This window comes from Pogoniulus pusillus, chromosome 6, assembly GCF_015220805.1.
Source record: "Pogoniulus pusillus isolate bPogPus1 chromosome 6, bPogPus1.pri, whole genome shotgun sequence".
Classification (NCBI taxonomy): Eukaryota; Metazoa; Chordata; class Aves; order Piciformes; family Lybiidae; genus Pogoniulus; species Pogoniulus pusillus.
In genome coordinates, this window is record NC_087269.1 from 46,986,961 (window position 1) to 47,000,824 (window position 13,864).

The 13,864-nt window shown below is 41.2% G+C and overlaps 1 protein-coding gene across 20 annotated transcripts in view; it reads right to left on the reverse strand.

Moving 5' to 3' along the window:
• LRMDA (leucine rich melanocyte differentiation associated) overlaps window positions 1–13,864 on the reverse strand; it is a 684,296-nt gene that overhangs the window by 628,473 nt on the left and 41,959 nt on the right. For 10 of the 20 annotated variants that reach the window (XM_064145514.1, XM_064145516.1, XM_064145515.1 and 7 more), the window contains one exon: window positions 7,397–7,497. In XM_064145514.1, coding sequence (XP_064001584.1) covers window positions 7,397–7,434 — 38 coding nt within the window. In that variant the 5' untranslated portion in view covers window positions 7,435–7,497. Of the gene's footprint in view, window positions 1–7,396; window positions 7,498–11,367; window positions 11,868–11,963; window positions 12,122–12,687; window positions 12,831–13,864 lie in introns of those variants that run through there. The other 10 variants (XR_010302630.1, XM_064145506.1, XM_064145509.1 and 7 more) reach the window with 3 other exon arrangements.

Sequence of the window (13,864 nt, forward strand, 5' to 3'; positions counted from 1 at the left end):
TATACAGCCATAAAAAGTGAAGCCAGGATCAATGGAGAAAAAGAGAGGCTGTTGAGACTGAAGAAGATAACAGCCACCAGGACAAGATTGAAATACAATGTATACTCTAAGTTTGCCCTTATATACTACTGAGTTCAGAAAAATAACTCATCCTTGAAAGAAAAACAACTTGCATGTTTGGCACAGTATGCTGAAATCAGTGATACATTTAAACAGACAACACAAGTCATTCATTTTCAAGTTAGTCATTCACTGGCACCCTTCATATTAACAGATCAATGACTGCAAATATGACACAGGAGGAAAATACATAAGTTACAAAAACATACACAGGTAATGCTTTGTAAAGGTTAATATTGTACAGCCTTATTTAAAGCTGAGATAATAACAGGATACAGGTGTTGCAACTGCTGAATTAAGGTATGTCTTAATAGTATTTTTTAATATTATTTGAAGATTTTATATGGGGGAAAAAAGTTTTCCTTATACATTACCCCAATCACATCTGGTTCCTGTTGAAATTACACTTGTCAAAAGTGGGAAGCATGGTGAGAAGGAAGAGAAGAAGAGAGCAAGGAATAGATTTAGTTTTGATTGTCTATCAACTATCAAAGGCAGAATTAGTACTTGAAGTCTAAAATCCTTTCTGTTAGTGGCACTCTCCTTCTGTTTTTACAACACACACACCCCCCCCCATAAAACTTGTCTCTATACAACTCCCTAGGTATTACCCAAATAGCAAGTGAACCCATCATCGTACTTGACTTCAGTCCACCTAGTAGGGTAAGACTATTTCATAGTTATTTCAGTAAAAGTATAACCATGCATAAAGTCTTCCCCAGTGACTAATAAACATGTAAAACTTCATTCAAAAGACCATGACATCTGTAAATTTTAAATCATTTAAATAGTTCCTTGAACATAAAAAGTTCATTTAGCAAACCGATTTCCAACTGAATTGTTTCTAAAGAATGACCACCCTTAGAAGTGTCAAAGTACAATTCCTGTCAGACAGTCATAACATTTCAAGAGAACTTAAAAACCAGCATCTGATATTCACTGCAGGACATCCCTAAAAAGTAAACTGTAAGTATCCACCTCAACCTCAAACCTACTGATTTAAGTGTGATACACTGCTGGAGAATCTATACATTTCACACTGCTTGACTATGAAAATGCTCTCTCTTTGTTGAAGTCTCTAATTACAATCCCATTCATCTCAAAACAGTGAAACATTTCAAGTATAACATTTACAAGCAGTTGTAAACCATTATTTTTCCCAGAGTACAGGAAATGTTGGCTACTGCTAAACATCTTTTTTTTAAAAACAGCAATACAAAAAAAATCTTCAGTACTTAAACAAATTAATTCTCTTTTCACATAGTAAACTGTGGTCATGCTTGGAAGAAAAACAAAAAAACAAGGCAAGTGAAACAGATTAACTGCACAGCTCCAATACACTTATTTCAGACAACATACTATAAATCATCTTGAAACAAAACAGGCAATTATAATGTGCACAAATGTTATGATACTATGCATCTCTACTGGTCCAGTAGTTCTAAATTATTGAAGCTGATGGCTGAACAAGGGCATATTGTTTCAACACACTTGGATTACTTCAGTTTGAATTCTTTCTTTAGCTATCCAGTGCTGTGCAGATTGTTTCTAATATCTAAGAGACATCCATCTACCCATTTATTGAAAACCCAGGACAGATCTAAGGGGATTAAAATATGTCACCAAAATTTCTGTAGCCATGTGTTTCCTGAAGAATCATGACCTTTTCCTCCCTTCAATACTGCAAGAATCTAAAATTAAAGCAAGTACATTTTCCTTCAGAGCATACAGAACACAAAGTCTTTTCTCTTTCTAACCACTACCCTGTCAGTTCAGTGCAAAATGAAACAGGAGCAAAAGCCAGAAACCAGAATAATTTCAAAACACAATCACTTATTTGTAAACAACTCTCCTTTTCCTGCAGGAAATCTGCAACTGCTAGTTGCAAGAAAAAGCACAAAGTAAGGTAAATCAATTAGCTTCCTAATTTCTCACCCTCATTTATTTAGCTCTGCACTGTATTTGTCGTAATTGACTGTAATTACGTTAATTACTAACTCCAGCATAATTACTGTATTTATTGTCATTGAGCACACTATGTACCCAAAGCAAAGCTGGCATTTGTCGGGCATCAAAAAAAAAAGAAAGCCCAAACCCAAAGCACACAGCTATAGGGAGGGGTTTCTCTGAAAACTAGCTGATATACCTTCAGCAAATGAAAGGGCAAAAGAGATTTCATGCAATGCTAGTTTGAAAGCATCGGTTCATTAAGGATATTAATTTTCTGATAACTACACATTTAAGCATGACACACTGGAGCAGTATCTACAGGATTTAGCAATTATTAATGCGTGACAGTTTCAAATGCTAAGTGAATCAATTAAACAGCAGCATTCACAATTTGAGAAGAGATAACTGCTTCATAACTGCCTAAGACTACAATTTTCACATGACAAAAAAGGGCCATTCAGGCTCCTTCAAAACCTGACAGGTCAAGAAAGAAGTTTGAAACAAAAGCACCTTATAACCATCATCTCTCCTCTTTACTTGTCAGATCAACTTTGCTAGTGTCTCCGCTGAAATGGCATCACCATGCCAGCTGCCACAAGGTGATTTTTCATGTCTTGTCAAAGAAATCTTTTATTCTATTTGCTCTGCATTAACATGTTACATTTATTGATCAAGCCCTTTCTGCAGCCACAGCAGGGCACTGTGCTCTTATGCCTAAGGGGGCTTTGATGTCCTGGTGACATTCTAGACCGAATAATGCACATACTAAATGGATTTAATGCAGAAATGTGTTTGTGCGTGACAGCTACATTAATAACAGCCCCTCACACTGATAAATATGCAATTGCTATGATTAAGAGTTACCTAATTATGGTGAAAATATTTTTCCACCTTATAAATAAAACCATCAAAAAGTTTTAACAATAGTGCATTTTCTTCAACGATTTAAAATGCTATACAGATGAGGCTAAAGGCTTCTTAAAAATATGTCATGCTTTGTTTTGAATTCTTGCTTTTATTTCCATCTCTTTTGTTGTTTACCTTCCAGTTTTGTGTGTCTTATTGCTGCACAGACTGGGAAGGTGGCAAGAAAAAACAAATGCCTCTCTTTCACATAACTCACAAAGACCTCTTAAAAACTGAAGCCCAGTTTCAAGATGCCACTTGCACATTCCCCAAGGCAAGAAAACAGTAGGCAGAAGAGATAAACAAACGATCACTAGTCCACAGAGAGGATACTACAAAGCCTCAGTCTCACAAAAGTCATGGAGGAACATTCCAGACTAGGATTAAAGTTCAAGGGGATGTTTTCATACATACACTCTCTTAATCGGACAGTGGAAAATATGCACAAGCACACACTGTGCAAATTATTCATGCTTCTAGCAGAAATAATCTGCACCCTAGAGAGAGAAAAGAAATATCTGTATCTCCATGAACACAATTATTGGATTAATCCTCTCACTGGCCAAGATTAAAGATTCACTCTCCGTTTCACATCTTAGACACAGAAGAAACGTCTGTAAGAAAAAGGAAAGCAACTCACAAACCTAAAACTACAGAGGACAACATTTGAAGATAGACTTCCCTGTGAATCAAACTGAAGAGGTTAGTTATAAAAACATGGCACCTATTTGTGCAAAATTACTGCTATCTGTTAATCAAGCAGTGGAGTGCAAGCTTTCTTTATTGTGAATGGAAAAATAAGGCACAAAAGAAGTTAGCTAAGACAAATAAAAGAACCTTTGAACAGGTTGGGTTTTTTTTTCCTCTCCACAAGACAACAGGACATACATCTAAAAAACAAACACACACCACCACCCCCTTTTTTCAACCAAATCCCTTACAAATATACATTACAGCCTTCCTACCTATTCTGGCATTCATTTCCTTCATCAGAGTGGGTTTTTTGGTTGGTTGTTTGGAGTTTTTAAAATTAAATCCTTAGCTTCCAATGATCAAGAACAGTTTTTCATTCTCCCCTGAAATACTTTTTAGCAAAACCTCCAGTAACACTAACTGGCACATCCATGACTTTGCTTCCCAGACTCTATGCTTTCATTGAACAGCAACCTGGAAGTGCTTTTCACGTATCATGAAACAAAACAGTGGTGCTTTTACAGTACTCTTATCAGAGAAGTCTATCAGCTGCAGTTGCCATGAAAGACTCAGGTGCAGATTTCCAGAGCAGAACATGCTCCTGCAACAAGCCTTATTGCACATACACAGTGCACAAAGTTAATTTCTAAAATAGCTGAATATTACTACCAATATCAAATCAAAGAGCTGCTACAACTCAGGCCATTTAACAACGACCACACCAATCATGCTGCAGAATCATAATGCTAAATTAGAAGGGGCACGTGGAGGTCATCCAGTCCAGTGGTCTGCTCACACCAAGGCAACTTCAAAGCTAAATTAGATTGCTTGAGGCTTTGTCCAGTTGAGCTTCGACTATTACTCAGGGTAGAGAAACCACAGCCTCTTTCTCACCACAAAGTCCTTCCTTAAAAACAGTTGGAAATTCCCTTGCTGCAACCTGTAATGACTGTTTCTCATCTTTTTGCTGTGTGTCTGAAAAGAGTTTGGCTCAATCTTCTTCACAACTCCACGTTAGTCCCAAAAAGAAACAAAGGACATTAGGAGCTATTCAAATAAACTTGTCAGAGAAAAGTGGAGAAATCTAAGTAACAAAACCACCATGCAGTGGATCCACACAATTAGTATTGTTTGAAGAAAAACAAAATAAAGGAAGAAAATGAAATGCCATAACAAGCAATCATTCTTTAGCAGATGTGCCTATGTTTTTAACAATTATTATCCAAAAGTGTACCAGCTCAACAACTTTTCTCTTTTTTTTTAAAAAGTGAGTGGGGGTGGGAGGAAATTCTTGGGTTGCACAAAGCCACGAGCTCTATTTCCCAAAAACACAACAGCATCTACTGAAATACTTTATGAAGGGATGAACTTGAAAAAGTAATTTCCATTTAAGTCACAAAATATAGCATATTAAACTAATTCTCCCCCAGTCTACCAACAGCATCAGCCAGTCTTCACACTTTTTTCCTGTATACCTGGGCAAGCTTCTGAAAACACTTATTTACAGTGGAAAGCCTTAAATGCCACAATAATTCACCTGGCTCTACCCTGAGTTTTGCAGCAAAGTTATCTATATTATAGTGGTATCGAAATTAGTACAATCCACTGAAGTAATTGTTCAAACAAATATTACATTATATCAGTTGCATAAGGAAGTTTTGTGACAGCTGTATCATGCAGAACAAATACATCTTTTTGATAAGAGTCTTTGACATGGATAAGGGAGGTGTGTGCACACAGTAGACTGCAAAAGCACAACTGCACATGACTTCTGGTTCAGAAAGGACAGAACTGTCTTGCAAGAAGAGTTTACTGCTGACTGCAAAGCTGAATATATTACAACATATGCAACTCCATCCATAATAGCAACATCAAATAACACAACTGCAAACACTGTTACCCATGTTTTGTTTTACAAAACGAATATGAGTAAAATTTTCCTTCTCTAAGTTCTTCAATTCTTTATGTAATTGTTATGTTGTCAGAAATGCTACTGACGCTTTACCATTATAGCATTTATTGCTTGCTACAGGAGAACAATTCACAGATTCACAACATTTGGAAAAGACCTTTAAGATCATCGAGTTATCTACTTCCACTAGGGCTGCTACTATCCTTAGGCATCACATCTAGATGGCTTGTAAATACACCCAGGAATGGTGATTCAAATACTTCCCTAAGCAGCCTGCTCCAGACTTTGATAGCTCTTTCAGCATAGCAATTTCCAACCTAAACCTTCCCTGGCATCATTTAATGCTGATTCCTCTTGCCCCACAGGTTGTGACTTGGGAGAAGAAACCAACACACACGTCTTCACAATCCTTTCGGGTAGTTGTAGAGAGCAATAAGGTCTCTCCTTTTCTTCAGCTTAAACAACCTCAGCCACTCTTCATAAGACCTATTCTCCAAATGCTTCACCAGCTTTGCTGCCCTTCTCTGGACCCACTCCAACACCTCAACATCTTTCTTGTACTGTCGCCCAAAACTGGGCACAGTACTCAAGGTGCAGCCCCACCAGTGCCAAATACAGTGGGACAATCACTTCTCTAATGCTTCTGGCAGTGCTATTCCTAAAGCAGGCTAGGATGAGGATAGCCTTCTTAGCCACCTGGGCACACTGCTGGCTCATGTCAGCCAGTACTCCCCAGATACCTCTCAGCTGAGCAACTTTCCAGCCAAGCAACCTCAAGCCTGTAGCGCTGCATGAGGCTACTGTGATACAAATGCAGAACTCAGCACTCGGCCTTGTAAGGGCCGATATGATTGGCCTCAGCCCATCAATCCAGCCTCTCCAGGTCCCCCTAAAGAGCCTTCCTACCAGCAGATAACATTCCCACCTAACTTTGTGCTGTCTCATTCCCAAAATATATTTGGCAGCAGCCATACTTACAGAGGATAGGACACAGAAATCTTATAGGCAAAATAGTATTTAAAACAAAAAGGTCAGTAAATAATTATTGCCTGACACTGAGAACACATAACTGTTGAATACTTCAGTACTTCGCCGGCTTAAACACAGAATTAAGAAATGAGTGACCACTGAGATATTTTTCTTTGAAAGAACACGCACACACTCCTTTAATGAAGAATCATAGTAAAAAGACTACTAAATCAAACTCTTTTTAAATAGTAATATATTTCTTTTAAATAGAACTCTATAGTATTAGTAATAATTAATGGGAACACTACAGAATTCAAAATCAACCCATGTATTAAAATCATTCTACTTTGTTTACAAATTCTAACTGCACTTAGTTTTAGCACTTTAGACAGTTGCCCAGAAATAAAATGAAACAACAAAAAGACATCATCCAGGAAAAGAGTATTACAAACCATTTATGGTAATAAGCAATGATCTGCAAAGAAAAAGGCAGAGAAGCATGTACTTACTTGGATTTTTGTTAAGAAAATTCAGTTTCACTCCCATTCTTCACTTCTTCAGTTAGTGATGCTTATTTTCCACTTTGAGCAGAGAACAAACTATAAGCTACTTACTGGGCATCATTTATGTTGGCACAGAAAATTTCAAGACTCACCTGGTTATCTGTGTTCCAAGTGTGCAAGAAGACAAGGCAAACACTGCCTATAAATTGTGCTGTCCACTTGACAACAACTAAATGTACCTGACATACAAATATGCTTCTACTTCGGGAATAAAAAAACCTTCTGTTTCTGAGAGTTGGTGTCCTACACTGCACTTGAAAAAAATCTATATATTTCCACATACCTCAACAAGTTGAAGCTAAGATCTAGCCTTTTTGCCATACGCCCGTATTTTCTTCCTAGGAATTCTGGGATTTCTTCACAGTCTTGACCAATGTAGGACACCTGAAAATTGGACGCAAAAAGGAAAAGTTCCATAAATAGATTATTCCATTTCCTGTCCCAACTCCATGTCATTGATGCAACGACAACACAGTAAATCCTCGTTACGACTTTAAACTACATCAATTTTATTGCTGTAGAATCTGTCACAATCTCATTTCCCTACTGATACAATCAGCTTAACATTTATTACATCTACAGTCCCATGTACAACGTGTTGTCTGCTTTCAGGTAAAAACAATTCGATGAAATACCTTGCTTTTCTTCTATTCCAGTGGTAATACTCTGAACTAACATGACGCTGCACTACCATTCTGATACACTCCAGAAGATTTTTCTTTTTTTTAATTGAAAGATCAAAAGCCATTAAAAGGACTCTGTAGTTTGCCTCTCAGTACACAATATGCTAAAATATCACTTTAGAAAGTTTGGTCCAGAAATATCTAAGCAGTGTACTGTCAATCCATTCTCATAACCATTATTTGAGGAGATTATTATTCCAGAGACATGCTTAGGACAGAGCAGGAGTGCTGACCAAGAGCTGAAAAAACAAGCATGCAGGTTTTTTCAGGCAGTTGAGTAAGTCCTAAATATTTCTGGCTTCAACACCTGTGTTCAGATCACAGTCCTCTGACATGCAAAATAGTTGTATCTTCCCTCTTTTTCAAACTAGCCCACATAACCCACCTTTAAAAACCATTAGAAGAACTAGTTGTGGCAAAAATAGTCTGCTTAGATATTATTTTACCCAGTGTGCTAGTTTGAAGCTAGCTAAAATGTTTTGGTGAGAAGGACTAGACTACAGGTTGTGGAAGGAAAACAATGGTAATGTCTACTTCCCTCATAGGCTTGCTGAGATGTATAAGAACAAGAATCAAAACATACATAAGGCACAACTTCTCCTGCTGGGGAGCTCCGAGCTGCATCTCTCTCTCTCTCTCTAACCTCACCCTCCGTTTCTCTGACTAACCCACTTTGCTTCCTAACCCCCTGGCCAAACCTCCATTCTTCCTTGGGACTGGGGTAAGGTTGAGAGGGGTAGGGGGAAGGTGAAGGGGTGGTTGGGAGCCCCTCCTGGGGACTCAGGCTTCTGGGAGGGCTGTTGTGTTTCTGTATTACCTTTTACCTTGTATATTTCCAGAGCTGGCTGAGCCTAGTCTGGGTGATTTCCAAAGTGTGTGTAGAGGGTAACACCCAAACCATGACACCCAGGATGAAATAAGTGATACTATATACAAACCTTCAAATAGCTAAAGGTTTTCTAGTCTCTCACTGCATTGTCTTAAAAGTCTTTGGTTTGATTTCTTCAAAGAATCCTCAAGAAGCCTCCCAGACCGACTATAATGAACTCTATCCATCTGGATTGGTTCACCCTCCCAGTGTTCAAATTATCTGTATAAACACTGACATTTTAGATTTTGTGCTGAAGAAATTTTAATTGCCTTTAAACAGTAACTTGCTAGTTAAGTAGATTTCAACACTGTGCTAAATTACTATATATAAAATATAGCTATTATCTAAATACTTACTATAAAGACAAATTCCAAGGCTATTGTTTAAAAAGAGGTTTAAAAACTTGCAAAACTGTCACTCAAACTTTGTTTTGATAGTATTTCCCTCTCTGTTAAAACAGACTCCTCTGCAGAACAGACTGACAGTAGGTACTTCTGCACGTCACCTCGTTCTCTTACACTCTAAAACCCACTGCAGTCTGATGGGACTATATTGCACAAAATTTAATTCATTCATTCAACAACTTCAACAGATAAGGCTGGCAACAGTGAAGTATTTTTTACAAGCTGAAAACAGCCTGAAGCTCAGTTTAACAACTTCTCCCCCTTATTAAGTACTCTTGTACTAAGTTCCACTACCAGACACCACCCATGACTTCAACAAATGTTATGGACAAAAGTAAAAGGGACCTTTTGGGGCAGTTGGCATCCTAGTGGTCTGCACGTAACAGAAACCATTTTGTAGAACACTGAATTCAGTATGTGGGGTTTTTTTCTTCCACTTTTCATTCAAGAAAACTACATACATGCAGGTATGCATGTAAGATTTACTTCATTCTTCACTGAATAGTAGACTTCTTTGGATCACAGGATATTACAGGTTGGAAGGGACCCAAGGAGATCATTGAGTCCAACCCCCCTGCCGGAGCAGGACAATGCTATCTAACACAGATCGCAGAGGAACACATCCAGACAGGCCTTGAAAGCCTCCACAGAAGAAGACTCCACAACCTCTCTGGGAAGCCTGTTCCAGTGCTCTGTGACCCTTACAGTAAAGAAGTTCCCCTTTGTGTTGGGGCGGAATCTCTTTTGCTGCAACTTACACCCATTGCTCCTTGTCCTATCCCAGGGAGCAGTGAGCAGAGCCTATTCCCCCCCTCCTGGCAGCCTCCAGATACTTACAAACATTTATCAAATCCCCTCTAAATCTTCGTTTCTCCAGACTAAAAAGCCCCAGGTCCCTCAGGCTCTCCCCATAAGCCATGCCCTCCAGACTACTGCTTGCACACACTTAGAAAAACAATGGCAAAATAAAACTTTCAATTAAACATTTAGTTCAATGTAACCAATCGAAACGTGATGCTTATTAATAATGCCAGGAGTGCAAAGTTACCTTGAGCAATTAGAATCATGGCAAGAGCACAGATGACCACTTTGCTTTTCACCCAGGGAGGAGTAAGAGAGAAAGAGCAAGAGACCCTTGACCTGCATTCCCACTGCTTCAGGAAGTTACTGAGCCATAAACATTTTTGCTCCACATGAACAGAAATTCAAGGAAAAAGTTCACAGAAATGTGTTTTGGAGAACACAGAAGGCAAATATATGAAATGCTGCAAAGCTTCAGCCTTCGAACTCTTACAGCATGCAAACATATTTGTGCAACTGCTATAAACAGGTTATTCACAGGCATATTTACAGACAAAATATGGTTGGCTGTCACCATCTGCTAATGCTGAGGCCTTGTAAAAGGAACTTTACTTCCACAAAGTCCATTTGAGCCCACTCACAGCACAAGCACCTTTTCAATTCAAAATGAACAGGTTTGTATTTTCACATCTCTACATCCCACATACTCAAACTTTCTTTGAGTCCACACCCAAGAACTCTCTAAAGAACAGCAACTACCAGCAATGCAATACACAATACGCCTTTTTAAACAAGTTTTCAACAGTTATTTCCCCACTCTCCTGCTCTCTAGTCCATGAATAATGCTGATATAAACCAGGATTTCAATAGTCTGGATGAAAGAAAAACATTTCTTCGTTTCCATTCTTTCACTTCAAAATAATTTATCCAGAAAATAACAAAATGTACATAATTCAATATTCTCCCTTCACACCCATCTCAAACACTCTCTAAATGAGCATGAGATTTCAAGTATGCATCCAGAGACATCATCAGAGAGGAGCAGAGAGGAGAGCAAGTTCACTTTTCCCAAGACTCCACAGCTCTTTGGATGGAAAGCACATCAGTAACAGCCTAATTCTTAGCTTTTTCTATACCAGCCACATGACATCACATAGGATTAAAAACCGGATGTAGATGTTTCCATTGTCTAATTCTCCAGCTCAAACCAAGTACCAGATGGTCATGGACAATCATTTTTATGACTGGTGCACTGCTCAATACCCCACCAAAATGTTCAGAAATTTTGCCACAAAGCTCAACACCATATAGGTTATGGATGTCTGCACTTCTTGCAGGTTCTTCGACACACTGTACGTAATTCAGGAAAAAAAAACCACTTTTCACAGAATACTTAAAACATTACCAGATAGCATTTGTGCCTCTCTTCTGCTGTAGCTTCACCTCTGCAATCCTTTTTAACTGATACTGTAATCTTAGTAACTCATAAACTAACATTTTTATTAAGAAATGTCTCCAAACAGGCCATGTATGAACTCTCAAAATTGCACATCCTCCTCCATTGAAGGGAACTACATCTAGAGAGTATTTTGGGTCAGTTGAGCATTATCTTCCACTCCATGCTGTTAGTAGATTGTATCTTACGCACATCACCAAATTAAGGATATGCTTTACTCAAAGGGGCTCCAGGCACACTCAAGAGAAGAAGGCAGTTTGTGACTCAGTGCCATGTAGTGCACCACAGAGACCACAGGCAGAATTTCCTGCAGCAGCTGCAAATTTAGTCAATTGCCCCCACACCACACACGCATTTACATTAATTCCACACACATGAGAGATTAAAGAAAAAATTAGATGGGCAGCAACCTGGTTTAGTGGCAAATTATTGTCAAGAAGATAAGCTTCATTCACTCTATTTATAGAGAAGAAAGAAAAGTATTTTGATAGTTTTAGTCATGGGTCAGCAGCAATGACACCAATTTTTTGGCCAGAAGAATTTTCAGCAACTAACCGCAACAGGTAAAGGCCCGCAGGATTTGCTTCGCTTCCCAACTCCTCTCTTGAGCCAAAATGAAACATTCGAGCGCTTACTTTCAGAGGGAACAGCACTGTATACGCTCAGTCCTTCCCCTTCAGTTTATTCCCGGAGCCTCCTCAAGGCCGAAAGCGGCTGGGTCCAGGAGCAACTAGGGGTCCGCTCCGGAGCACAAGTTTGTCAGCCCAGCGGATCCCGCGCCGGGCTCCAGGGCTAGCTGCAGCCCTTACACGTGAGTGACCAGCTGCAGCCACTCTGCTCCCGCCGCAAGCTCCGGCAACAGACGCCTGTTGCAGCTGAGTGGCTGCAGGAGTAGCGAACGCGGCCAGGTGACGATCCCTCATCACTAATCACCCAGGCACTCCGTTCTCTATCCGTTAGGGCAATACCAGCGGTGACACACACCTGTGCGGCTCTAAGCACACCCCCCCGGGCACCGTACCGCCTACTCGCGGCCAACCATGGCTTTCGGGGACTGGAGGGCGCCTCAGCTCCGTCAGCCGCGGAGCAGCGTGCTTACGAGAGTCGCGTTACCTGAGCGCGTCCCACAGCGCTACCTGCATGCGGCTGCAAGCCCAACTGCCACGGCCCCGTGCCAGCCCGCCGCCCCCCAAGCCCTCCAGGTCCTGCCCTGGCCCCCAAGAAGTAAGTGACGGGGAGCCGGCGCGGAGTTCGGGCAGCCTCCACCAGTGCCGGGGGCGGGGACGCGCCGGCCGGGGCGGGCGGCCTCGGCAGGTGGGGCTACCGTCTGTCTCGGCCCTGCGAGACGGGGACACTTACTTGGGCTCCGCTCACTACGACCCCTGACATGGTTAGGGAGACGACCACGCCGACGGTTTCGCGGGCTCGGAGACGCAGTCGGGCTGCGCCGGCCCGGTTCCGCCGCCGCTTCCCCGCAGCAGTCAGCTGACGCGGGCGGAAGCGCGGCCAGGCCGGGCCGCTGAGGGGGCGGCGGCGGCGCTGAGTTCCCGCCGGTACCTGCAGCTGCGCTGAGCGCGCTCGCTCGCTCGCGGCCGGCCCGCGCCGCCCCGCAGGGCTCCAGTGCCCGCTCTGCCCCCCCCGGCCCTGAGACCCTGCCGCGGCCTGCCCGGCGGGACCGTCCGCAGGGAGACTGGGGACTGTCAGAAATACCTGCCAAATGGGCCTGCCAGAGCATGGGGACTTGACAATTAAACGGGTTAGGAAGAGTACGGAAATGGCAAGGTTTCTGTAGGAATGTTGAGCGAGACTTGTACACACACTTAGGCTTCACAGGCTTGGATCCTCAGTCCTCTTAGTCATCCACCTACCTCTTCAGCTGCCTGAACACCTTAAACACTCCGGCTCTTCTTCCCCTCTTCTTGCAAGCAGAGGCACATGCTGTGAGGGGAAGTAAGTTTCAGAATACATGTGCTACATTTTCTACAGTTCCTTCAGCAATGTGACAGAAACTAATCTGTACTTTCTGCTCTGCCTCCTAATATCAACAGACAAAGTACTGGGCACAGCTGTGGCACCACTCCTCCAGAGCCACTCCTCCTTCTTACACTGACTGCTGGACAGCAAGCAGAGCAAACAGTCAAGGAAAAAAACCATTCTGTGCTCCTTTCTCCCCCATACTATTTTAATATATCATTAACAATAGAAATGGTACTACATGCAGAAAAATCAAACCACAGTGAACAAACCACCCCACTGCTTTGCATGGATCTAATTTTCTTTGTATTGTGAGACAGAAAAGAACCAAACCCTTCATCCATAGCAAATACACTGATCCTACGCTGAAGAATCAAGTTTCTCCGAGCAGGTGTTTTCCATCAAGGCATACCTGCTAGTTCAGTCATCACTCAGCATGCTTCAAACAATCGCTGACCTTATTTTTTGGTTATATAGCAAATAACATATGCCAAGGAAAACAATTGCTGTGTGAACTGTTAAGTTTGAACAAAGCAGTACATTCTTTTCTTCCTGCACCCAC